Source organism: Aythya fuligula, chromosome 16, assembly GCF_009819795.1.
Source record: "Aythya fuligula isolate bAytFul2 chromosome 16, bAytFul2.pri, whole genome shotgun sequence".
Taxonomy (NCBI): Eukaryota; Metazoa; Chordata; class Aves; order Anseriformes; family Anatidae; genus Aythya; species Aythya fuligula.
This window is the reverse complement of record NC_045574.1, coordinates 339,920-367,881: the sequence shown is the minus strand read 5'-3', so window position 1 is coordinate 367,881 and position 27,962 is coordinate 339,920. Positions and strand designations below refer to the sequence as shown.

Here is a 27,962-nt window from a genome sequence, read left to right as displayed (position 1 = left end):
ACCGCGTTGCTACGCGACGGGCCCACAGCTCTCGCGCGACAACGCCCCCTCCCTCCCCGCTCCGCTCTGCGCAGGCGCGCCCTCCCACCCCGCAGCCTCCCTCTCGTTCCCCACCATAGAGTTGGCGGAGGCGCCGGCTAGAGCGGCCGCGACGCTCCCGGAAGTGGCGCGGTTTGAGCCGGCGGGCGGCAAGATGGCGGAGTGGTGCGGCGGGGGGCGGCCCGCCGGGGGGGCGGGGACCGTTCCCCTCAGCGGAAGCCTCCTTGCGCCCGGCTCGGGCCCCCGGGGCAGCACGGGCGGCTCCTGGGCCTCGGGGCTGGGCTCTGCATGGGGGGGGGGCGCGGGATGGTGTGATGAGCTGCGGGGAGCAGCCCGGGGGAAGGCCGGGCCCTTGGGTGGGCCTGGGTGGGCCCTCAGTGGTCCTGAGTGGTCCCCGAGCGGCTCCCGCAGGCCGTGGGCCCCGGACGCTGTCAGGCTGGGTGCCGCTGCGTCAGGCTCTCGCTGCCTCCCCCAGCTGCGTTGCAGGGTGTTTGGTGCCAGCAGCGCACGAAGACACTGGGCAATAAAAACCTCAGTGTATACGAAATTCCACCATTTGTCCGGGATCAGAGAGCGCTTCTGGAAGCAGCCTGCATGTGTTGGTTGTGGCACAAATCGGTGTGATGTGGGGTTTGTGCGTGCTGTTTCTTGGCTAATTCTTTGTCATGCTGCTCCCAGCTGGTGTAATCACATGTTGTGTAATCCTGACAGGTTTGCAAATGTCACCCATGAAGCCATCAATGTCACCCTCCGCACCACGCTGGCTGCTACCACCAAGCTGGTGGTACCTACACCTGCTAAACCTATCCTTCCAGTGCAGACTGGAGTCCAAGCACAGCAAGAGGAGCAATCTAGTGGCATGACAATTTTTTTTAGTCTTCTTGTATTAGGTGAATGATGAACTGAAAGTCTCTTAATTGCTCTTAAGCATACTCTGCATGTGAGGATGTGGGCTGACTTTCAGAATCTTTTTCTCTGTGAAACGAAGTATTGTATAGGCACAAGGACTGAGAAGAGTTAGGTGTATATACACATATAATTAATCACCTGGCCTCCCCCAGACCCATTGAAAGAGAGGCCCATTGCAGACCTTTTCACGTTGATCTCAAAGTGCAGACAACATGTTTAATTGGCTTCATGTTCTTAATCAAGCACATGGCATATGTGTATGTATGAGAAAGATGCTGTCAGAACGCCCTGTGGTGCTTGGATCTCTCTTTGAGGAGAGAATACTGGATGGATTTCAATTTTGATTGGTTGTAGCACTTCCAGACATCGCTCGAGATACTTTGTTATATAGGGCGATGCCGGACAGTTGGGTTTACCTGCACGGGTACTAAAGTACAGTATCTATTTGTCTGGCTCTGTCAGGTTTCTAACGTTCTTACCAGTGCAAGAGCTACTTGCAGATTGCCATAGTTATGCTAACATTGTTACACATACAGAGGGATTTTGAATGGCAGATGCCCACCCAATTCTCTAGTCTAGGCTGTCATCTTTCCTTTAGTAGAATATAGCTGTCTCCTACCATCTGCTTTGAGCAATGCTGTAGTCAAAACTGTAACAATAACAAAATTTTCACAGAGGATTACTTGTCTGTTTTCTTTTGTGTGTGTGCATGCTTGGTTTCTCCAAAGCAAGCTTTGCTGAAAGAACCTTTTTTCTGCCAGACAGGTCAGCTAGTCTTCCAAGTGGTCACTCTTGCCTGTAGCAAATGAAGGAAATAATAGTGAAATGTGGAGTTGAAAGCAGATCAGAAACTTCTGCAAATCATATGGATTAAAAAATAAATAAATTATTTCTACAGTATCAGTTTGTCTTCAAAGAGGGCTGATGTTTTCCCAGTGGTCAGTGGTCTAGTAGAATTTGAACAGAAATGAAAGACCAAAGCAAAATGCAGTAGTTCAGAAAACTTGTAAGATTAAAGTTAAAATTTCTAAGTATGCATGTCTCGTGGATTTTAAAAGGTCAGAAGAACATTAAGAACAGAGCTATCATTTATTGACTGTGTTCCAGCCTGCTTATGCCAGTACGATAGCTTAATGCATCTTGAAAGCATCACCCTCAGGACAGAGGAGTCCCATGAACAAAGTAGAACTAGTATAAAAGCTTATTGTTCGTAGTTACTGCCATTCATAGTAATCTCATTTAAGAGCGTAGTAAGGACAAACATGAATGTGCCGACAACACTCAAATCTGGATGTTATGCACTGTTATGGCCTTTAAGATGTTCTAAACTGGGATCAGAAGTAGATCTGTTCTGAGCTGCCCGTGTCAAATTCAAGCCCCAGATTTAAAGTCCCTGAAGCAGTATGAGGTAGTTTCCAATCCCAGATTTCCCATGGCTTGTTCATCTGTTCAAACACCACTTCATTTTCAATAGCCCACTGAGCCAAAAAGTCATACCTGTCTGTTCTGCTGCATCCGTGGGATCCAGGAATTCCCTTCTGTCACGGGTGTGCCTACGGTACACTTCCTTAGGGGGACACTTGAATATTCTTACAACCTGTCCAGAATCATGCTTCTTCCAGCCTTTTGCCTGTTTTACTCCTGCTATGTGCAAGTGCCTGGGGGAGATGGCATGCTGCAAATACAAACTGAGCAGTCCTACACAAGGAATAGGTGACAAGCAGCTAAGGAATCTACTGGGCTGCCACACAGTATTTCTGGTGGTGGGAGGTGCTTCTTAGGCCATGGTTGCTTTTTATTTTATTGTCAAAGTGAAGTAAAAATAGTAGAAAGAAGCTGGCACTTAGACCTGCTAAATGGAAAGCATATTTGTGCTTGCATTGGAGTTCACTGGAAATCTGCATGGTACAGATACCTTTATGGATCTGTCACGGGCAATAGCAGCATGGAATGCTTTTAACACAGTAATCCTAAATGTCTTTGTTGGACGCATATTATTTGTGCTTAATGGATAGGAAATTGGTCAAAACTCAGTAGTACTGATGGACAAGTGTACAAAAACTGCTTGGGGTACGTGATGAGGTTATTGCTTCAGCAGTTTGGCAGCTGGCAGTCAAATGTCTGAGTTGTTAGTTCCTGAACTGCTGCAGTTCTTAGTACAGTATTTAAAGTAAGCTGTTTCAGTCTGCGTCAAAGTATTATGCTGTAAACACCGGTGTTTGAAAACTGATGGGTCAATATTGTGAAGATTGGTGGAGTAGAAGTGGAGTAAATGTAGGGAAATTAGTCCTGCCAGTCTTCCTGCATGGAGCTGTCCCTGCTTGTCACTCAGAACCCGCAGTTATGGCCACGAACAATTTGCATGCCAGTAAGTGAGCAAATATGGTGTATTTCTTGAGGCCTTGCTCAGTCTGTAAGCCCATCCTTCCATCCGTTCACATGCACATAAATAAAATGTCACACTTGTATACGAGCAGGGCGTATAAGATAACAAGGGCGAGAATGATCCGAGTGATTCCAATTCCCTAGCACAGGAGAGGAGGACAAAAAAGAGTGGTAGTTGTATTTATGAGCTTTGTACTTTGTGATGCTGTACAGTGAATGCAGATCATGATGGAGGTCCCAGTAGTTCATGGGTGGTGTGAGCCAGCAAGTCACGCCAGAGCTCTGAGTTCCTGGTGGAACATATTGCACCTTTCAGACTGTAAATTAAAAGCAGTGTTCTGAACCAGCTGCAGCGTGGCTGTTGTGTTGTTGTTAACTAGGAGGAGCAGTTAAACTGAATCACCAAGAGCTGTTCACGGAAGCGAGGTCATTGCAGTTGCCACTGGGTTTGTAAACTGCACAGTTTGAAACAGTCTCTGCTGCGTTTGGCAAGCCACAGTTTGATTCCACCTATGAAATGCTGTTGACTGCTTGAGCTTCAGTTGCTTTCTGTCAAAATGCGAGCAGTAATTGTTTATATCCTAGGCCATTGCTGAAAGATTTTGTAGTGAATAGAGCAAAATGCATGTATTGCGGAGATGCAAGCCAGATGTTTCTTTGTCTGACTCTTAGTTGAGCTAGATTAAAACGGGAGAAGAATTTCAGTTCAACATGTAGAGTGTCCAAATAAAAATTGGTAGGAATTTAATGATCTAGATTGATGTGATAGATTGATGTGAGTCAAGATATTTAAGCAGTTACCAGTCCTGCAGCCTCATAGCACCACTAAACATGAGCAATAGACTCTTCTGAGGTTCCCAAAACAAGAAGGAAGCAGCCATGAGACTGTTACTGGAACTAGGGGGTGGAGGGGTTGTGCTATCTTTGCTTTTGAAGATTTCCAAGCTCAACTGGATAAGGCCATGGACAACTTCTTTGACTATGAAGTTATCCCTGTTTTGAGTAGTAGGAGGTTGGATTAGATGACACAGAGATCCCTTCCAGTGTAATTTTTTTTGGTTCTGTGATTATACATTTACATAAAGCCCATTTCCTCAAAGAGAGTCAGGTACAAAAGAGTATAGCTCTGAAATTTTAATTGAGGCTATGTGTATATGTGCTTACATGTTTCACTTCAAAAATGTGGAAATGTTAGAAAAAAAAAAAAGATATTAAAACTGCATGTTCTGTATGACTGCCATTTTTCACAGCTACTGTTCAGAGAAAATTTTCTTGTAAGCTGAATCAGCCTCTAAGAGTAGCAATATTTGTATTTTTAGAAGATAATTTTAAGTGCTAAAACTTGCCTCAGTTATTTTCTGTCATTTGTAGATTAATTTAAGTATTTCATTGAGAATTAGGAACCTAGAATTTGGTTATTTTCATCAGTGGTATTCTACTAAATCATTAGGAAAAGATTTCCTGCATGCATTTTAGAAATGCTACTTAAAAGCATATGTTATTCCCTGCTAACACTTCTAAATTTTCTACCTTTTTTTTTTTTTTTTTTTTTTTTTTTTTTTTTATTCCTTCACAGCTATCTGCATCATATTGGTGCATTTACTGATAAAATACCGACTGCATTTTTTACCAGAGAGTGTAGCTGTTGTTTCTTTAGGTGAGTAACCATGCCTTTTTTATATCAGATTTGTGTTAATTCAGAGATTCAGTAGTCTGTGCTTGAAATTCTGTGCCTTTGTGTGTTAGCCATCACTAGAAAGACGTGGAAAAGTGGATGCAGTGAAGAAAAACAACTAATTCAAATAATTAAACTGATGAAAAAAATCAAGAAATAGGCATAGGTACAGAGAGTGGATCAGCAAAACGACACATGGGCCCTATAGGGGTGTCATTACCTAGGTATTTTGGCAACAAACCTCCATTCTGGGCTCTGCAAGGTGGGATAAAGCACTGACAAAGCACTCCAAATCATTCCCTGGTGGCCATACTCTGGCCTTGCCTTTCAAATGGTACATGTGTTTGTTTCAGTATCTGTAGGATTATGTCTATATATGTGATTTAGTCCAGGTGTGGATATAATTGTATCTTCAACACTTGCCCAGGACTTTCAGATACTTAGTTATCACTGTGCTAGATACTTAACTTTCCCAGTAGTACCATGACAAGAGCTATTCCTGTGACCTGAGGTAAAAGAACGCCACTCTTCATGATAATCACGTCCTTGCGTAATTTGTACCAAATCTGGAGTATTCCTAAATCTGCAGTTTTACATTATGATAGTTTCACTTAGTTGTGTGCTGTTGCTTCTGATTTATACATGTGTACATGAGAAGGAGATCAGGCCAAATACATTCATTATTTTCTGTACATAATGTGTAGCAATGTTTAAAAACCTGGTTTAACTAACCCCAGGAAACAGTTTTCCACCTGTCTCTGAAACATGTTTACCAGTATCAATGTGATATTTTTGCTTCTATTAGGAGTGACACTTTCACTGACAGCCCTTCTAAAAATACAGCACAAAGAGAAAGATGCTTAACGATAATCCTGACACAGTGTGGAGGAATGTAATACTTGCTGTATGGGTAGATTTTTATCTTTCTCCTGGGCTATGCTGTAATTTCTGGTACCTTCTTCTGTCGTACCTCTTCACTGCATTTTCACACCATTTCACAATGGTAGGAAATAAGCTTTCTGGTGCTTGTGTAGTACCTTGCACTTTCTCAAAAACAGGAATCTTCTGGCATCTTTTTGGTGCTAGATTGAGAAAATCTTAAAGCTGTTACTTAGAAGAAAAACACATTTTTCCCAAGGTGTAACACCCTGAATTTTTAGTTCTCTCTATTTGATGCATGCCACATCACATTACCAGCATAGGAGAAGGTGCTGAAATTCAAAGAAAGATTGTCTTACAAGGTCATATTTGAATTTTGACATTTCTGTGCAGCTGAAAAACAGATAGATCTCTAAGAAATCTGTCATGGTGATAGTGTGGATTTCCTGGGTATTGCATGCACACCTCATCTTTATAGTAGCAGCACCCATCAGACTTCTTGTGTGATTAGGCTTCTATCTACATGGAAAGATCAGAGCTGCTCTAGATCATCCTGACTTCTTCATCCTCATGGAAACTGTGCTTTGATTCCCTATTAACACACTTCTCTTTCCTCTCCTTCTTACACATTGCCAGTGACAGGTGAGATGTTTTGTTTGGTATATCTTCCAGTGTCTTGAAAGGTTTCAGAAGGACTTTACTGTCTTTTCAGTATCCTTTGGTTTTGTACAGAAAGGTGAAAAGTGTTAATTTGGTTTCTAATCAAGTTAGTTACCATTGTTATTAAATAGCTAATTAAATTGAAGCATATTCCCCCATTTAAAGTGCAGCACTATATTGCTTGCTCTTGCTGGCTTAGTTTTGGATTTTCTTTGCTATCATTGCCATTATTCTGCCCCAAGCCAACTACTGGGCACCGCTGAAGTGTTAGGGAAGTTTGTGTCACTGCTCCTGCTGAGGGTTGCAGGGAGCAGCAGAGGCACAGACGTTCTTCTCTTTCTGTTTTCTGTTCTTGGCATCTGAGCAGCAGGGCAGGGAGTTTTAGCTGTGCTGATATGTTCTGTGCTCCCGTCACTGCCAACAAAAGCCTGTTAATGAAACTGCTGAGTTTTCTTGCTATGGCTGTCACTATTACTCAAGATCAGTAAGGAACATCAGTGCATCATTTGAGTTTTCACACAGAAGCCGCATAAGAAATTTGCACAGTTCAGTTTTCAGTGTGCAAACCATTGTGTAGCTGTAGGCTGCCTCCCAAAGCAGAATGGATGATACCAGCAAATGCAATCCCACTAAGTCAGGAGAATGTTATACCCAATAGCAACCAGGCTAACATATGTCCGGTGTCACTTAAGCCTTATTTATTTAATTTATTGACTCAGTCGTATTTAAACTACTGTGAGCTCTTCTGACAGGCCATGGCATCTGTATAATCACTGGAATTGGCAGCTAATTGCTGGGCAGTGAACCTCTGTTACTGGTAATGATCTACACAGCTGCAAGAGCACAGTTTGAGTTTCAAGTATCCAGTTTTGCTAGCAGTGCCTGAAGTGAGGTGTGTCCTATTTTAACTTGTAAATTAAACAAATGTTCTTGGGCAGTTATTGAGGACTAATAAATGTGGCAGCTGAGCAGATAAGTAAGGTTTTCACAACTGTTTTTCCTGCCGTTGTCTAAGCTGCTCAGAAGATTGTGTTTTACCATTTCTAGTGCATATTACTCTCCTGGTGAACAGGGCAGGAGCAGGTTCTCTAAGGGTAGATTTTGATCTTCATCCTTAAAAGGTACTGGATTTTGTTGGTAAAAATAATTGCCAGATTTTTTTTTCTCTCAGATTTGTTCCTGAAGGTGTTTGTACTAAGAAACTTTTTGTAATGTTATCTAAGGAATGAGGTTAACTCTTACAGACTTAACTTTCCAATTAGCCTCTTGACAAAAACACTGAACTGATCTTGCTGATGTAATTGATGGAACTGTCTGAAAGAAGACTGCTTTCGTTTACCTAGTGATAACAGAGGAGTAGTTTGTAAAGATACGTGGGGCAGGTTGTACAAACCATCATCAAAGTTTCATTCTGCTGCTCTTAAGCCATTGTGGTGATGCATTATTTTGTGCAGCCCTCTTCCATGACTTTACATAGCGTAAAATGCCACAACAGGCAGCTAGAACTAGCCTGTACTATAGGAAGATTTAAGTTGTGTAGTTCCATCTCATCCTTTTCCCTTAACCTCTGCTGTTGCCTTACACTTACATTGCCGGTCATTTAACTTTTAGATATCATGAAAGGATCTTCTCTTTTTGTGACACTGTTGTTAGGATCGGTTTATGATTAGCTCTTCTTCCAAAAGAGATTGGGACTAGCCATTTACTTGGGTGTCTTGAGCTCACAGGATACGGATGCCTAGCCCAGAGCCTGCAGACTGGTTTTGCCTTCTCCCAGTGGTCCCATTTCTCACAGTTGTGCTGGAGCCCTTTCACTTCTGCAGAAGTAATTTAAGGGATTCTTTTTTCCATTAAATCCCCTCAAAACAGAGTTTTAAGCAAGGTTTATCAATGCAAATTCATAAAATACTGAAAATTTCCTGGAAAGTGCACTTCTTGGAATCTGTACCCTCAGATGTATAGGCTCTGGTTGTTGGCTTGTTTGTTTTTTTTTCCCTACATAAACTTGTTGAATGATACAAGTGTTGTCTGTGCCAGCTGAAGAAAGTGTTGCTACCCTGCAAAAATCAGAAATGTTACAGTCCTTGACTTCTGACATCATTTCCATCCCAGAATAGAAGGTCTGACTGTTAGTACTGAAATCTGTGTTTATCTGGCATGTGAGTGGCTGCATCTGTATTCTGGCCTCCTTCAAAGGACACCAGACCTTTAATGTTCCTTCATTAACGTTTTGTTCTTCCTTTCCATATAAAGCAATTAATGGAACAAGTATTTCTATTTTCTGGAACCAATGCCTTCACATATTTTTGTATGAAAGAAGGCTTAAGCCTCATGGCTTTCTGTGTATGACACATCCATCAGCAGTAATCCATGTGATGCTATTTGTAAGGCTCTTTTGATAGCTATGGTATGAGGGAATGAAAAACACATGGGTTACAGGAAAGCACACTTAACATTTCTTAGACACTTCTTACCTTTTATTCAGTGTATTTCACTTCTATATCCCAGTGTTTGATTATTAAGCCTTCATTCTGTAAATAATAAAAAGATATATGCAGAAGAATATATATACATATATAAATGTATGCATCTGGAAACTGACCAAAGACAAATTCCTCGTAACTCCTTGAATGCAAGTAATGACAGGCTAAGAATTATCTTAGCCTCCAAACAAAATCGTGTTAATTTGGAGTCTTCTGACTTATCTGTTTTAAAATATGTGGGAGGAAAGAGCACAATAATCTGTAACCAATGAGTTTGCAGCACCCTTGATAAAGTTCTTTTATACCTAAATTAGTATTTCTACATGACTTAAAATACATGTAATCCATTTGGGAAATAGTTCTGATAGTATCTCCACCCTGATCAGAATTTGTTGTCTACTCCATTGCCAGTAAGTGCTATGATTTCATTGAGACAAAATTCACCTCTGTGGAGATGTCTTTGATTTCACTTAAGCTGTGTTAATGCTGCAAATAGCACTGAAATGACATGGCTGTTTTGTGCAATTGCACAGCTATCTAATTAATAACTTCCTGATTTTTTAGGAAGACAGGACAAATTTAATTTGAATGCATTTTAGATGAAAAGCCTTTCTGAGCAGTTAAACCGCTTACCTTGAGGAACAGCGAGCACAGTACTGTCAATACATGTGCTCACTATTTAGATATCCTAAGCAACAACCTTTTGTGTACAGAAGCTGTGTAATTATGTGACATATCAGAAACTATCTTATATCAGACCCCATTTGTGATTTAGGAATGAAAGACCTGCTGCTTTATGTTTTGCCTTGTTTATACTTTTAAAACTTCGTTGACTGAGAGTCTGTAATAGTTAATGGAAACAGTGGTGTGTTTTGTGAATTTTTAAGAATATTATCTCTTTGTCTCCTAGGTATCCTTATGGGAGCTTTTATAAAAATCATAGAGGCTCAAAAGCTGGCCAACTGGAAGGTATATTTGAAGCAATTAATTGTTAATTACAGAACGATCTCTGAATGTTTGAAATAAGACTTAGTAATATGGGTTTCTTTAGGGGTAATTTCCAAAAATTTAGTATTTTATACTCTATGCCAAGTATTTTATTTTTTTTTTTAAATAATAATGCAACCAAATATTCAGAGTCATGATCCTGCTATTCATTTTCTTCACAATATTTTTCCTCCAAAAGAGGTTCCTATGCATCTTGCAGTGTGGGACCAGTTACAGTTAAAAGTATAGCAATTCAATTATTTGTCTTACATAGTTATTGGCTAGATTTAGTCCTTTTCTTCTTTTAGGAGTTAATTCTGTAGGTGTTTTCTTAAAAAAAAAAAAGTGTGTTGATACACTGTAAAGTTAGATGTTTTACCTGTGGATGTTAATGTAGGTTTCACAGAGGAAGAAAGCAGCACTTCTCCAGAATAGCTGTGCTAAAAATTACCTTATTTACTTAATTTATTTGCATATACTTAAACCTGTAACATATTATGAGGTTGAGAACAAACACTTCACAGAGCAATCCATTCAGCATGGCACATTTCTTGGTACTCCAGAGCTTCTTAGGGAAAGACTGCCAACACCAGTGTGCTTGAAGCAGCAGGATTTCTCGCACTGAGACAATGGAAATGTGATTTGAGCTTTACTTCCAGCAGAAAATGTAAGCAAAGCTGCTGTGCAGAAGGATGTCCTTGTCCTGGAACTCCGTGATTTACTTTATACAAGGAAGTAAATGTTAACAGAGATAATAACCAAACACGTGTGACTAGAGAGGTTGTGGGAATCTCCATCCACAGCAATACTCAACACATGGCTGGATAAAGCCTGAGGCAAACTAAGTTGCTCTGAGTTGGCCTTGCTTGAAGTAGGGGGTTGGATCAGAGACCTCCAGAGGTCCCTTCCAACCTGAATCAATGTGTGATGCCATGAGATCTTACGTGTTTCTGTGTGGACCTACAGAGACTTTGCCAGGGAGGGAGAATCCTGGCAGAAGTGTCTCCAAGAGGTGAATTCTACAGTGAAGCAAGGATTTTGCCTCCTGCAGTTTATCCACATAATCAAAGCAATGAACTCTTCGTTATTCCTGCAATAATAATTAATGTAGTATTTAAATTGTGATTTTGTTTAATAGGATCCAACAGTTTATTCAAATTAGATCAGTGAATTGAATTGCCAGTTTTAAACAGGGTTTATATTACTAAAGTAAAAATCTTGATCTGAGTAGTGGATTTTAATCCTAGCTTGAAGCTTAGTATTTCTTGGCAGTTATTTTCTTAAAGAAAGACTTTCTTTCTCCTCAGTTGAAACACATTAAAATGTTATAGATTTTCAATCAGATGTAGCTTTTTAAATGAAATGTGATACTTTTGATACATTTTTTCATTATTATTTTTTAATAATTTCCTTTGGGAAGATTCAGTGTTATTTCAGTAATCATGATATCCTTCAAACTATGCTTCATTTTTGTTTTGCAGGAAGAAGAAATGTTTCGCCCAAATATGTTTTTTCTGCTTTTGCTTCCACCTATTATATTTGAATCTGGATATTCATTGCATAAGGTTAGCCAATGCCAGACACTCATTTTTAAATGTTGAGGTTTTGTTTGAAATAGATTCTGCTTTCAGTTATTGTAGTGAAATCTAGAATAATCGCACTAAATTCCATCATATTCATCATCAGGCAACTGAGAATGCAAAAATAATAAGCTCCTTCAACCCAGAATGCAGGGAATGTAGCTTGTTATTGTTAACTGAATGTTGGCAAGGTAGTAGGTGCAGCACAGACGTCATTTTCCTTGGTTGAAGAGGTTTCTTACCTCATTGGAGCTGTACAAGGGCTGATGTGAAGGAGGCAAAATTGGAAGGAGTAGGAACAGAAGTGGGAAAGGTGGGGTCGCTCCTTATGTAAAGAAGTGGAAGGGCAAAAAAGATTGCAAACAGTTCCACTGTTTGCCTGAGAGGCTGTGTTTCCATGGACATTTCTGACAGTGCTAGTTCTGGCAGAAGCAGTTCTCATCCACCCCGTGTGCTGCCTTTCTGTTTAAACTGTACTGCGGAAGAGGGAGAGAGCAATGGGAGATAGAAGTACTGTGAGTGGTGCCATTGCTGAAGACTTTTCTATTCAAAATTACAATCTAAGACATGGACTAGCAGCTGGGCTGTTTACAAGTCTTTTTCACATGCCCTTTCTACAACAGATGGATTCATTTACAGTTCCATCAGGTATGTCCAAGTGATTCTGAAAATTCAATTGCTCATCTGAGGATTCGATTTTTGTTATAGTTCCAAACTGACATCCCATCCTGGATATCACAGGGTTTTGCAGTTGTCCTCAAGAGAGCAAGCTCCTCAGGCAGATGGTGTGGATATATGTCCTGAGATACCTGGAATAAAACTATTGAAGCCTTATTATCTCTCAAACACAGCTGTGAATCAGAATTTAATTTAGATGCAAACCTGAAACATGACTTTTCCCTCTGTCCATTTTCACTGATTTACTTAATGTGTTACTGTGTTCCAGGGCAATTTTTTTCAGAACATAGGCTCCATCACGCTATTTTCTGTATTTGGCACAGCGATATCAGCTTTCATTGTAGGTGGAGGAATTTATTTCCTGGGCCAGGTAAGAATAACTACTTTGAAGCACTTACATTTATGCTGCTTGCTCTTTGAAAGCCTGTTTTTCAAGAACAGACAAACATAGTGAAACTGAATTCCTGGGTCACAAAGTCCGGTTCTCTGCTATCATGCTTTCTCAGAGGCAATGTAATATAATCCCTTACATGCTTCATGTTAAAAGCAATTAAGACTTGAGCTGAGTTTTGTTTTCTTTTGCTTACTTGATCTTCCCACTGGAAGGTTGTTCCAAAACCTGCCTTCTAGAAGAGCAATCTTCCTATTTCCGGTGTTAAATTTACTTGTTCTTCAGTTGACAGCTTTCTTTCACTTCTCTGCTTTGGTGTTTCCTCTTAGGTTAGTTAACCCAATACATAGATGTAGATGGTTATGTCTTCTCTGAGACTTTGTTCTGTTAGGCTAAATGGTTGATGCTTTTTGTCTTTGCCTCTCACATTTCTGTTCCTTTGACTGCCTTGGTTACTTTGCTTACTTGTATCAGTTCCAGTTTTGTCTGGTCTTTCCTGATGGTTTGGGGTGACCAGAATTGTAACAGGGTAATGTTAGGTTGGGTAACATTATTACTGTGTTTTTTATTATTATTACTTCTTATATTATTATGGTCTGTTTTTTTTTGTTTGTTTGTTTGTTTTTCCCGATAATGAGCTTAAGGTTTGATTGATGCTTTAATTGTAAAAATAGCAGCAAAATACAACTGATTGTGATTCTTTTCTGTTTTGCCTATTTCAGGCTGATGTAATTTATAAACTCAACATGACAGACAGGTAAGCTCTTGGGGAAATGGAGTCGTATGTGAAATGGAGCACTTGTCAAGATAACACTGTATCTGGGAAAGGCATTGTAGTTGGCAAGCTTTTCTGGTTACTCTTTGGATTGCTTAGATTCAATATTGTGTATTACGCCAAGAAATTGATCTAATGCTTCTAAATCCTATTACAATGCTCTTATTTCCAAATAGTATCCTGTGCTCAGTGATTTTTCCAGCCAGGAAATACACTGTTGTGGTTTTTTTTTTAAACAACCTTTAAAGTTAAAATACGTAAACTTTGATTGGTTGACATGATTAATATGTATGAAAAAGGCATAGCTTCTTCATCCAAACAGTGTCTTAAAAGATGTAATGAGCTTTTCAGTATCAGTAATGTAGATTTTTCAAGAACTTGGCAAAGAATCTAATCAGGTTCTTAGGAGGACACAAGCCCAGAGTTAATTTCTGCATTATTTTTGTATTTTGTTTGCTAGTTCATTGTATGGCAAAATATAGCGCTTTTCTGTTAAAATCCATAAATAAGTCAAGTTGCAAGCAGGAAACATAACAAGTAAAACATGCATGAACAGCAAAAATCTTCCTTATTTGTCCCAGTGTTTGACTTTATGCAGCTGAGCAGTCCCATTGCCTCTGTATTGTCTATTCTTGGATTCCAAAGTAATGAACTTTTAGCTGTTCCATTTAGATGTTGCCTTTTAGTACTCCTAAACAGGTAACACTATGCATATATGATACATGGTTTTGGCAGTATCTGTAAAATTGTTTGTTTTTTCTTACTTAGTTGGAGTGAGACATTAGTACTGTTGTTGCGAGCTGGGAGCTACATACTTCTCAAACTTCTCTTCCAGCTAGACAACAACTTTTCTCTTTGAAAAACAAAACCATCTCTTTGGTCACATCAAGTTTTTATTAATGGGAAGAGAGCTTAGCTCTATAAACACTGTAAGAAATAACATCACTGTCACTAGTTTTTCATATAAGTTGATTAGGTATATATTTTTCTTTCATCTGGTTTTCTTATCTGGTTTCTTTTTTTTTGTTTTGTGTTCTCCCAGTTTTGCATTTGGCTCTTTAATATCTGCGGTTGACCCTGTGGCTACTATTGCCATTTTCAATGCCCTCAATGTGGATCCTGTACTTAACATGTTGGTTTTTGGAGAAAGCATTCTCAATGATGCAGTCTCTATCGTTTTGACCAAGTAAGTGCATTTGAACAATACGTGTAAGGAAACAGCAGCCACAGTTTTTTCTGTTGATTGGTTATTCAGATATACAGGAATTCTTCAATCTGCTTTTGGAACAAATCATGTATTTCTGGTACAATGCTGAATTTTGCACTATTAAAAGCAATTCAGAGCATAAACTGCATAGGCAGGAGACATTAAATGGTTGTCTTTTTGCAGCTCCCTCAGTGCCTCATCAAATTGACCCCAGGTTGTTATGTAAGTCTGCAAGTTTATCATCTGTCTTTCCATCTTCAGGTCCTGGCAACAGAAGACCAACATGCATCCTTTCAAGCTTGCACAAAAATATTTATCTTGACAATTTTGCAGCTGTATCTCCTGTATTGTTGGCTTATACCCAGAATCACATTTCAGTCTGTGGGGGATGTATTAACATCTATGCAATAGGAACTTATTTTGGGGCTATCACAAGGAACAAGAGCATCCGATATCTTTATCATTTATCCATGATAGTTCAGTGTGGCTAAAAGAGTAAAAAATAGAGATATATAGCCATATTTTCATATTATTGCTAAAATCAATAGATATCACTGTGCACGTATACGAGTAGTAGATCAGCTAAGAAGATAGAGAAGTTAGAGTAATTTTCCTGTAATCTAATAGCTTTTTTAATATAGTTACAGTCCCTTTGTGGAAGACCGTGAAGACTAAGAGTAGTCAAATAGAAAATTAGTTAGAATCCATACCTTTTTGCATGGAATTCTATGAAAGATATTCCTGAAATTCAAAGAGATTTATTCTGTTTCCTCTTAAGAACGTCTTTGTTTTTCTCCAGTGACCTTCTTGTCTCTCATTCACACCTAAATATTTGATGAGACGTGTCCTTGTTCATTTGTTTTTCTCTGAGGATCATGTGATCTGACCTTTCTCTTTCATGCCCAGAGTTTTTACCACAGCAAAATGTGTTTTCCTTTCAAAGTTTGAAAATTGTTTTGTAATATTGGGCATTATGATAGCCTATTTACACCATTCTGAGAAGCTTCAGAAGACCAATGCTGGATTTCCAGATTTTTGGCAGAATTAGGTTTCCCTTTGGGGATTACACTAAGACTTGATTTAACAACTTTTGACATTCCTCTTGTTATATATATCACAGTAAAAGCCTTTTAAAAGTACTAGCAGCAAAGAAATACAAGTCTTTTGTTGTTGTTGTTCTCAAAAGCTGTCTGTCTCTTTTGGATCCAGGCTTAGAATTTATAACTGTTTCTTTTTTATTATTATTTTTTATTTATCCAGCACTGCAGAAGGTTTGACAAGAGAAAATATGTCAGATGTAAGTGGATGGCAAACCTTTCTACAGGCACTGGGATACTTTCTTAAGATGTTCTTCGGCTCTGCAGCACTTGGCACGCTTACTGGCCTTATTTCTGCATTAATATCCTTTTTAAATTTTGGTGATACACAGATGGAAATTGGTGAACTTCAGCACTCTAATAGTATTTTCTCTCCCATATTTTCCAGCATTCCTTAGGAGATGTTTCTTAACAGAGATTGTTTTGTTGGCTGAAGATTTTCTCATGCTTATTTTCTTTTTGTATTAGTATGCATGGGTGTATATTAAAAAGCTGCATCAAATTTTTATGAGCATACATGTAATTAATGTCTGAAATGCTGTATAGTAGCTTATATTATGTGCACTGTAGTGTTACAAAATATGGTAATTATTTTGCAAATTCAAAATGCATTAATTCAATTTCAATAGTGATCTGTTTTTACAAATACATGGCTCATTTTCTACATATATAAAAGTTAATTTAAAAGAAAAAAAGCTCCTTTTGAGTCAGACCACCTCATCTGCCCCTGTGTATTCATCCAGCTGAATACAGATACTATTCTATTTGTTTTTACGTGGAGTTATATTTTGCCTTTTCCATTTGCATGCATTGGTTGCTAAACAACCCAGAAGCTTCTCTGCTGAGATAAGGAAAGATGTTTGTTTAAGTCAGGTACCTTTGCTGAGAGCTTGCTTTAATGTTAACATTGAATTCACCATAGGTAGCTTTTTTGTTCTAGGCTCATGCAACAGTTATTCATGTCATCTGGGACATACTGTTAAGTATTTTGTTTGTAAATAACAGGAACAGATTGATTAAATACTGACATGTTTCCTCTTTTGGTTCATTAGTCTGATTCCACGAACTTTTAAATTATTCCATACATCACAATAAAAGAGGGAGACAGATGTTTAACATTTCTTTGACTGATACCTAAATGATACCAAGAGAAAAGCTGCTTAGTTGCCCTATTACAGTTATTTGTGCCTCAGAGTTAGATTTCCCCCAAACATGCAAAATTTCAGCATAGCAATGGAAATTTCTTAATATTTGCCAGCAGATAAATATGACTGAAGGTTGTTGCTGGTTCCTGACTCAGGACGAATGTGAACTTCCATGTCATGGGCCTTTTATCCTCTGAATTTTACCAGAGATGGTAAGTTAAGAGTTGAGAGAAGGACATGATTCAAGGAATAAGTGAACATGTCTCCTCAGTGTTAATATTACTGCAGATCTGTCACATCCATTTTAAAATAACTAGAAGTCTAGTGACTGACCAGAAAAGTTTATTTGCATGCTTATCAGGGCAAATAACGAAACAAAATCTGAGGCAAAATCTACTTCTTGTATTTACCAGCTGTGCTGCAGAACCACACATGAGATGCAAAGCTGAATTTGCAGCCCTTGACAAATGCCCACACTTTTGACTTTCAAATGTGAAGTAAGTTTTTAAGTATCTTAAATATTTAAGACAAAAATACATTATTTTTGTTAAAACAGAACTGAGGGCTGTTTTATTTTTACTTTGCTGTTTCATAACTCTCCCCTGTTTTTAGGAAAGCCTTTACTATTTAACAATTTTCTGTGGCTTATTTACAATAGTTTTGGAGAAGAAATTTCAAAGACTGAGTGTGTAGGGAGATGGCCTTTGTAGATAGATAAAAACAATTTAGCATTTTTTGTCATTATTGTGTAGGTACATCAGTAGCAGAACTTTTCTGCCTCTAAGTCTGTCCATTCTGACCGGGTTCTACCAGTGGTAGGTTCTTTAAAAAACACTCCTTGTAAGAAATTATTAATCTTTCTACACCTGAGTCATGGGACAATTTGTAGACTTTATTAGCTATCCAGTAAGCATGTAGTGAGTAAGATTAAGCAGCATCATTGTTTTGTAATGGAATGGTAACAATTTAAATTTTTCTTTGGATTTTTTTACCTTACCTTTTCCATAACCTTTTTGTGTGTACGTGTTAAAGCACATTGATTTAAGGAAGACACCCTCCCTAGAGTTTGGGATGATGATTATCTTTGCTTACCTTCCTTATGGACTTGCAGAGGGTATCTCACTCTCAGGTGAGTAGCAAAATGAGTATGTGCAAGTTTCTCTGATAAATTTGAGTAGGGTTTTTTTGTGTGTGTAAGAAGGCCCCTGTTTTTCTTTTACATGTTTTCTCATTTAACCTGTGCTCTTACTTTTGACCTTGCCTTACTTTACGGGAACACTTATTCTCTACTAAATGTTGTAAATGTATAGAAAAGATAATAACGGTTTTCATAAGCATTAGCTAGCCAGTGCAAATAGTGTTCTCTCAGTTACCTCTGCCTAACACAGAGGTTGGATTTGAGCTGCATACTGTGAGGAGAGCTTAGCTGTGTTAGCTAACTCAGATAATGGCTGTCCTCCTACCCAGTAGCTGTTTTTTTTGCACGTCCTTCAGTGAAGTTAGCTGAGACCAATGAATATTTTATGTATCTCTGGACACCAGGTAGCAGTTCTGCTGAGGGCCAGGAGAAGAGGCTTGGAGATGAACTTTTTCATTCTGCAGAATCAAGTACAAAGACTGGGGTCCAGTTCTGCTGGATACCTGGATACCCAACATCCCTGACCTCTGCTGATTTAACTGTTTTTTGAAGGCAATCAGTTTCCTGTCTCATTTCTCAAAGGAAAGGGATGCAACAGTTAGTTTAATTCATACAGCTAGGGAATCTGCTTGTTTCTTTTCTTTGGTATTGTTTTATTTTTAATTTCATAAAGTTCTTGGTGTATATGTTAAGAATGTGAGGTAGATGATGTCAGTTGCTCTTCCTATATCCACCAATGCTGTAACTCCATCATAGAAAGCCACCACATTGCAGTTGATTTCTTCTGGGTCGTGTCAATTTTGGTCAGTTTTGTCACAAGGAGTACAGCAGTTGTTCTTGAAGTGTGCTACTAAATTTTTCCAGTCCTAGCCATCATCTCAAATGACATCTTTCTCTGGTGTAAGTCTTTGCAGCAGCTGTGGAAATTCTAAAACTTCCTTTAAGATATCTAACTCCCTATGAACAGCGAACAACTGACAGCTTCTGTGATATGTCTTGAGCAGTTAGAGAAATAGGTTGAGATTCAGATTCTTCTTTCCCATAAATAACCAAGAGCTGTTAAGCAAGGTAGATGGCAAAATCCCAAAGATGCAAGAATACAGTGAAATCTGAGACATCTGTTCTGGCCTATGATATCAGCTGCTGTACCTCCATCCAAGCTGTGCATGTCATTAGGGCAATTGAACTCTACTATGGTAAATTAAGTGGCTATCGTTAATTTCCGAAACCACCTGTAGTAGCTGGTGTAGTGACCTGTATGCTGGAGACAAGGCACATTCTGCACAGTAGCATTCCTTACAGGCCCTACATATCGGGCTCTATCACAGAAGTTATTTTTGCCCTGAATTCTGAAGTCTCAGTAGCTTTTCTCATTCTCAGATTGATAGCAAGTTGTGGGTAGGCACAACTTAATTTTTAATTTTTTTTTTTTAAGGTACACCTTACGGGAGTGGATTCACACCCATGCATGCCCTGTTGTTCTCATTCTGCTTCTGGTGGAGTGATTGATTGGCTGATGAGCATGTAGGAAAGAAGGACACACTTTTCTGGGAGAGCTAAATCAGTTCTCTTGCCCCACTACTCTCAAATTGTTTTTATTACTTCTTGATCTCATCTGTCTATGGGTTAAGGAGAATGAAAGGCAGGAAAAGCAGTCAAGAATCAGTTTATTATTTCCCTTATATGGGAAAACATGCCAGAACAGGGATTTATTCTAGCTTGCATCTGACCTATATTGGACCTCCTAGCATTTAATATGACCAGTGTAATGAAAACAGCATGAATAGCGGTGGCAATGGAAACCCCAGTCATTGCTTCGTAAGCTTTTGCATTAATATGGGGTGTAAATACAAACAGCATGCAAACTATTCTTCTGTTGACTGCTGCATTTCCTTTATAGGTATCATGGCAATCCTCTTCTCTGGCATCGTCATGTCCCACTATACACACCATAACCTCTCCCCGGTTACACAGATACTAATGCAGCAGACACTGAGAACTGTTGCTTTCATGTGTGGTAGGTGCTACCTTTGATATATGACTAATACAGTTTAAAAATTAATTTGCATGAAATGGTGATTCCAATGGGAGTAGGAGAGATGTGAATTTTCCTCTAGCTATTCATATGTCAGTGGTACATACCTTTAAGAGAAGACTTCCTAATAGTGCAGGCTGGGAGGCAGTCAAAAGTCACCTTTCCTGCCATCCTGGATAAAACATACAGTAAATCTTCTCCTCCCATCCTGCAGGCTCCTGCTAAGATTTGCAACAAGATTGATAACCAAGTAGAGATCTCTGACTCGTCTGGTCTACTTTTAGTCATAGTAGATGGATTCTTAGCAGTATTTTTCTGTAAATTATTTTGGATATAAAAAGCTGCTTGCAAAAACGATAGCTTCCCAGATTGAGAAGTTGGTTTTGGAAGCGGTCATACAGGCAGCGCAGTGTCCTGTAGCCTTTCTGTTGGTTTATCAATGGAAAACTTCTGAAGAAATGACTTGATTCAGTATTACAAATATATCCCCCTGTTTTTTAGGGGATCACATGAACATGTTCCATACTGTTTGCAGAAAGATGCATTTGGAACATGGTCAGGGAGTGACATTGCTGCAAAATCAACCACATGAGCACCAGTAGCTCATCAGGTTTTGTCTTAACCTGTTACAAATGCTAAAAACCGTGCATTCATTCAAGTCACCAAAGGAGTTAATTTAAGCTACTGTGTAACTTCCTACACATTTATAGAAAGTTTTGGCTATGCAAATGGAAGTAGCCAGTACCCAAAGTATGAGCAGTAATGCATCATGCTGCAGTAACTCAGTTATTGCTACTGTCTGTTTAAAACTTTCCTGTTTGTAACAGCCTCTATGATAAGAAAGCTACCTTGCTAGGACATCTACCAGAACAGTAGACTTAGAAAACAGCCTTACTGTGAGATTCTGTAATGCTAAGAGGTTGGTACTTTGGAAATGAAATGTTTGGATGGAAATAGTCATTGTGCATTGGTGGTATTATTTCAGATTTCCAAACATCACTTCTAGAGGTTACTAGAATATACAATGGTTGGTAGATCATATAATGCAGTATTACGGTGAAAGTTGTGAACTCCTGCAGTTTATAAGAACTGAAAGTATTTATAAATTGGACACTTTATATTGCATGTTGAGCACTATTATATGAGACTGTGCCTGACATCCCAGTTTTATAGAGAATCCGATTTAAAGCTCCAGAAGTTGATAGTGGTTACTCCTTTAAGCTTGTGTTCTACAGCTTTTCCTATATTCTTTAAGTAAAAAAACCTCCTCAGTCTTTAGAACAAAGAAATTTTTTTTATAACAGGGTTTTGCTAGCTCATAATAATTATGAATTTACGGCTGAAAAAAGCCTGCTACACACAGACTAAAGTGCAGTCTGCCAACAGTGAGTATCTGTCTTTTTTGCATAATGGCATTCATGCTTATTTTGAGCATTCAAAGGCCAGGAAATAAATATAAATTCTACGTACCATATGTAATAACTTGTAATAGGAATAGAGAAGGTTTTATAGAATTCTTTATTTCAAACGTGATTTTTCTTTTTCAGAAACGTGTGTTTTTGCATTTCTTGGCCTGTCAATTTTTAGTTTTCCTCACAAGTTTGAAACATCCTTTGTCATCTGGTGCATAGTAAGTATGTACTTTTTTCAAACTTGTTTAGGTACTTTTTAATGGTATTTGTGGGGAAAAACAAACTCTTACAATATTTTAGACTATTTGTTGGGTTTTATAGGTTTTTATAAAAATATCTTTATATTTTTATATATTGCACAAAGTTAATTCTCACTAATAGCATGAAATTATTAGTTTTGTTGCCAGCACTGTGGTGTATGTACACAGTTCCAGTTTACTGTTATTTTGGAACCCCAGTGTATCGGATTTTTAATAAGAAGGAAAAGGACCCTACTTGTTTTGAAGCCTGCTAGATTTATTAAAATAAATCTCAAAAGATTTTGAGATTATTATAAATGCCAGTTTATGCCAGAATTCATTTCCCTGGAAAACAATCTTGAGTTACGTACCTTTAGCTTCATACAAAAAATTTGTGTGAGTGGGCAGTTTGCAGAAACAACCATGCAAACTAATATAAACTTGGCTACATTTTGTCACTCCAGGACTACAGCTTTTGTGCCTTTCTGTCATAGGTATTTGCAGCTTGTTTATATTAAACCAATTTAGTCCACACATCACATCTTGACTCTGAGCTTGCCATCTTCAGAGGTAGCCCTTACTCAAAACCTCTCTAACGTCTATTCACTCTCACTTCATTCTTAATTCTTTTTCTTTCTTTCTGTATTTCAGTGTAGGGTTTGTTTGTTTGTTTGTTTGTTTTTTGTATTAGTACTTTGGATTATGTTTCACGTGGGATTTCCCTACATCTTTTGCTGTTATAACTAATTGAAACATGAAAAGTACATTCTCTTGACAGAGTGAAAAGAGGAAAATAGGAATCCATTTCCCATCACGTGCTTCAATGTATATTAGTACATTTTAGTCCATGGCTAAAAGGGAGAATTGTTCTCTACAGGTTACGGATTATGGTATCAGCATGGGGAACTGCTCTTGCTGCATTGCACGTACATACCTAACTTATCTAACATATATCTAAGGTGTGAAACTTCCTTCTCTGTAGCATTGCCCTCACAGCCATAATGCACATTGAATAATTTTAGAGTGATTCATAAAAGTAAACAGCACAGCCCTTCAAGGATCCTACTGACTAATTCTAGGATATTTACCTTTGTAAGGTCTGTTTGTGGTGGAGCTTACAAAGCAATGCTCTTGTGAAAAATGGCTTTTCTGAGCTAGAGTCTTCATTGTATTCATTGATTGTCTGTCACTAAAGCAATGGTACTTTTTTTTTTTTTCCCTCACAATGTTGCTTGGATGTTTGGTGTATTTTATAAGCACACCCAGGCAAGTGTTGAGGAACTGAATTACATGCCATTTGTTCGGCTCCTGGCCTTTTTCTCTGAGGAACTGGTCCATGGGGAGACAATAGAAATATCTTAGCCTCTTAGCAGCTGTGCTAAGGGAGTGATTAAAGGAGCAGAACTGAGGAAAACTTTTACCCAAAGTAATTCTTGGTCTCTCTGGAATGCCTCCTGGGTTTCATTCATTTATTATAAGTAAAGTGGTGTCTGGTCTCTATCAGTGACAAGTCTGGTTTAATTTCAGTTAAGCAGAAAAACATTTAAAACGTTAAATTCCACATTGACTGATGCTGAGAGATATTTTTATGCTGGTTTAGCAACATGGCCTGTTTATAAGACTTGTGGGTGATAAGGGTTTATTCACCTTAGCTGGTACAAGCCAAATGCAATGCAATTCGGGCCTGGGTGACTGTAACACATCAGTCTTTTGCTTTGATTTTTGTTTTTCAGGTACTTGTTCTATTTGGTAGAGCAGTGAATATTTTTCCACTTTCCTACCTACTCAACTTTTTCCGTGATCATAAAATCACCCCCAAAATGATGTTTATCATGTGGTTTAGTGGTAAGTGAAAGCTAGAAGTATGGAGGACTGGAAAAAAATGTTTAATCTCTTTCACTTTGTGGGCTACTCTGAGAGGAACTGGTTTTCCATCTGTGGAAAACCTAACAATGTTTGCACCATTCTCAAACCGAAGTGCAATAGGTATGTTCTTCCCCCTTTGTACTAGGCGACTGGGCAGTATAGATTCCAACTAAAACTTTTCTGCAAAGAATCTGCTTTCCTAAAAATCTAGCTGCTTTAGTCTGAAAAACAATACCTGAAGGCCTTTTACTCATTTTAGGATGGTAACCAAATGATAGACAAATGGGCGTGGTATAGGATTGTAAAAATCTTTCAAAGGTGGAGGATTCTTGAGTTATCGGGGTGCTAAGGACTAACAATGGTGCTGATTCACTCTTCATTGATTTACTCTTCTCTCTGAAGGTCTACGTGGTGCAATTCCCTATGCCCTCAGCCTCCATTTGGGCTTGGAACCAATCGAGAAGCGACAGCTCATTGGGACAACAACAATCATCATTGTGCTGTTCACAATTTTGCTGCTGGGAGGAGGAACCATGCCCCTCATCAGACTGATTGATATTGAGGACTCCAAAGCACGCAAGAGGAACAAAAAGGACATTAACCTTAGCAAGACAGAGAAGATGGTTTGTTGTTGTTGCCTTATTCAGAGGATTTTTTATTAATTTTCAAAGAAAAAACTAGTATTTTACTATTTACTAAAAAGTAAAATGGAAGTATGGCATGAAAAAGCCAAGCAGTATCATTTTAAAATATCCCAAAGACAGTGCTTGGTTACTGTTTACACAAATAACTGGACAAAGAGCTGAAAGTAATTTATCTCAACTCAATCTAATTATAAATTGATCCATACAAATTAAAGTAACCTTAAAGCATAAGACAGATGAGACAGGATAGATTGAGTCATATACAGACAGAAAGTAGCTAGTGCATTATGAGTCATAAATTAATCATAAAAGGCAGATGGAAATTATTTTGAAAAAGTCAAAGCAAAGGCCATGAGAATGTGCTAACAACAGCACCTCTGCGACTGGGTTTTATTTTAAAGTCGTTTCTTGCTAAACAGAAGTACTGAAGAAAACTAACAGCCAGGCTGAAAACTCATCTGATAAAGACAGGAATATATAAAGTATCCTGGGAGCATTTTCCTGTTTTGTCCCAAACCATCAAATGGATACATGGAGGGTATTATTCTGTGGAGTCTGAAGAACAGCTTCTCTTGGCATAAGGCTTTAAGAAAGGTTGCAGCCTTCAGAATTAGTTTATTCTGTCTGTGGAAGTAGATGTCTATAAGAAGAGTGCAGGGATATGGCATGTTCTGAAACAGGGCTTATTTTCAGTAAGATATTGACATTAAAGTGTTGCTTGCTATATAAACTTATCATGCAGCTCACAAGAGGAATGCTCACATGCTAGAAATCTGTCCCTAGTACTAGTACAAAATTATGGGATATTTGAAGCCTTTTACCTTTCAGCATGAAAACGGAAGCCAAGTGACTCTGGGAGTCAACAACTGGACAGATTCATACAGCCATAAGTCCTGGGAGGCTGAGGTGATAATTTCCATTTTGTTCCAGCATGGGAATTGGTTTTGAGAAGACATAGAGCAGAGTAGGGAGGGGTAAGGCAAGCTGGAGGAAATAACTGTGATATTTCTCAAGTTATTGCAATTTGTGATATTTCTAGGGAAATACCATAGAATCTGAACATTTATCAGAGCTCACAGAGGAGGAATATGAAGCCCAGTACATAAAACGCCAGGACCTCAAAGGGTTTATGTGGCTTGATGCTAAGTATTTGAATCCTTTCTTCACCAGACGACTCACACAAGAAGTAAGTCTTTCTTGTTTTCTTAAAGAAAAGAAACTCCATGGTAGAGTTGGTTGTCATTTCACTCTGTACCATTCAAGACTCAAGTGCAGCCATGCAACTTCTACACTAGGAAAAGAGAGCCGTGTAGTATCTTCCTTGTGCGTATGCAGAACAGCTGTAATGAAAAGCTGCACTGTAAAATTGCTGGTTGGATTAAGTGAGCATCTCTGAGGGCTACCACAATTAAAGTTAAAAAGCTGAATGGATTTATTGAACTTGCCTTTAAGCTTGCAGATTACCATGAAAAGTATCAGGAATTACTACTGATTCTAGGAAAAGCTACTGCTACCTGTGCAGAGCTTTTAAAGTGCTATCACACACAGTTGCTGCCCTTTACTGTAAATGGTCCTATGAATTCTTGAGCTGTGATTTTTCTGCAGAGTGCAGCTTTTCTCTTGGAACTATGCATAAGGATTGCAGCCTTCATTTTTATTTTTTTTTTAAAGACTTCTTCACTGGGAGATGAAGACTGTGGATCTGTAAATGCAAAGTGGCACCTGACCTGAACAACTAACTTAACACTGAGCTGCTCTGAGAGGTGTAAATACTGTGCCATTTTCACTCCAGGCCTTAGAAACCTGAGATTTCTTTGCCATGTAATTCACGTTTTTTTCTTTTTCTCCTCCAATTTGCCATAGAATTAAGCATTTTTGTTGTGTAATTAAACATTTTCTGTACAGTGTGCCCATTCCATCTTCCTAGCCTGCTCAAACATAAATTTTTTCTTATTTTTTACCTTTATTTTCAAAAGAACACTTTCAGCACTTCCCTGCAGAAGCCAGAGGGTTTTTTGTATGTTTTTAGCAAAACCAGAAATGAATCAAGAAACTAGGGCAAGCATCTGATTTGTAGTTGGTAGCCAAAAACGCAGGCAGGCAGCCATCCAGATGGCAGCCAAAGGCTAGAAAAATAAGTATGTGAATCACGAAAGCAAGCCACAAGCTTTCCCCGTCCCTGGGAACATGTAGAGGGGAGTAAGATTCAAAGAAAGGCTATCTAGACGACTCTATGACTGTTAAAATCCACAAAGCAGGACTGTCTAGAAAAACAGGTCAAAAATCTCACAAAAATATCACCCCTGGATATAATTACTAATTGATAGAACACTTGATGTGTTCTGGTAGGAAACAGGACTGCTTTGTACACTTTGAGACCACAAACAGATTATTTCCTGAGGAATGTGCTAAACTAGGCTTTCTCTTTTGCTCTCTCAGACACACAAGTAGTGTTGTAGCTCAATAACAAGTGTTCTGGATTTCTTGTGCCTTAGGACTTGCATCATGGGCGCATACAGATGAAAACCCTCACAAACAAATGGTATGAAGAAGTACGACAAGGACCCTCAGGATCTGAAGATGATGAGCAAGAGCTGCTATAGCAGACCAGGGAAGGAGTGCAATGAGTTTATCATTTGACCTTCAAGAAGTGGATTTAAGTATCTAGAGTCTGACTGCAAAAAAGCTGGAAAATTAAGAATGAACTTTCCGATTTGGGGCATATCTTGTTCTATGCGTTTAGATATTACTAGGAGGTAACTGAATCCCTTAAGTGTCAGACATTGGACTGAATAAGGAACTTCTCACATTCTATAGCATAGCAAATTCGACAAAGCCTCTTATAAAGCAGAAACATCTGCTATGAAATAATGACATTACTATGTCATGTTTAATGCAAGGTCTTCTTCCTATTATGAAATCTGCTGTTTGTGTGTGAAGTACAAAGCCACTGTATGACTCTGCAAAATAGGATGAGTTGCACTTTTTTGAATATATAGATGTATATATATACACACACTCATTCACATGGAGAGTCTTGACAGTTTATACTGTGAATTTGTTTCAGCACTAGTAAGGGAAGTTGGCTGGAATAAGTCTATAATTTACAAGATTTGCACATTATGAAACCAGAGAAGATGAGTACCTTGACAAAAAGCAGATGCTTCACACTTCAGGAAGCACCTATTAAAACTGGTATTTTTGTCATTTAAAAATTTATTGGTTTCAATTCTATGTTTTTGTTTGTTTGTTTTGTTTTTAACTATTCTGAAGTGTCTAATCCATTATAGTACTGATAATGGCATGACTTGCAGGGAATGGGGGATTATACAATAATACAGAACTGCATTTGAAATTGTAGTTTTAATTCTTTTTTCTTTAGTTAAAGCCAGTTGCAGTTTGTAGTTGGTTGTTGCTCTGTGCTAGCACAGTGGCTTCAAGTCTTAGAAGGCAGCAGCTTTTGTTTTACCAAATTCATGAAATTCCCCTAACACTCCAGAATTCACCAGTGAAATTTCTGAATTCTGGTTGAAGCAGAAGCAGCATTTTCCACACCATTAGTTTGTGGAACTAAACGTGTACATGGGGAAGGAGAGTTTATAAAAATAAAATCCAGATATAGAAGGCTTAATATTGGACATCATGAAATCATACTCAGTTGGGAAGTACCAAACAGCTTCCATTAAGTTGTCTTGTTAGCATAATTTTTCCTGTTAGCTGTTTCAAATTAATCAGTAT

At 38.5% G+C, this 27,962-nt stretch overlaps 1 protein-coding gene across 2 annotated transcripts; it reads left to right on the top strand.

Moving 5' to 3' along the window:
* The first annotated feature begins 118 nt into the window (after window positions 1-118).
* Window positions 119-27,472, top strand: SLC9A8 (solute carrier family 9 member A8). 2 transcript variants are annotated; one of them, XM_032198192.1, is made up of 16 exons: window positions 119-201; window positions 751-929; window positions 4,910-4,990; window positions 9,941-9,999; window positions 11,499-11,582; window positions 12,544-12,645; window positions 13,389-13,423; window positions 14,484-14,627; window positions 15,909-16,047; window positions 17,914-18,019; window positions 19,929-20,045; window positions 21,611-21,693; window positions 23,448-23,559; window positions 23,983-24,203; window positions 25,264-25,410; window positions 26,720-27,472. In XM_032198192.1, the coding sequence occupies exons 1-16, from the start codon at window positions 194-196 to the stop codon at window positions 26,825-26,827; spliced, it is 1,725 nt and encodes a 574-aa protein (XP_032054083.1). In that variant the 5' UTR covers window positions 119-193; the 3' UTR covers window positions 26,828-27,472. The 2 variants fall into 2 exon arrangements, with proteins under 2 accessions (XP_032054083.1, XP_032054084.1); XM_032198193.1 differs by lacking the exon at window positions 751-929.
* Window positions 27,473-27,962: the final 490 nt, after the last annotated feature.

Coding starts and splice junctions, on each gene's coding strand:
- SLC9A8 (XM_032198192.1), top strand. Junction 10,000..11,498: donor AAAAGCTGGCCAACTGGAAG/GTATATTTGAAG, acceptor TTTGTTTTGCAG/GAAGAAGAAATGTTTCGCCC. Junction 12,646..13,388: donor GAATTTATTTCCTGGGCCAG/GTAAGAATAACT, acceptor TGCCTATTTCAG/GCTGATGTAATTTATAAACT.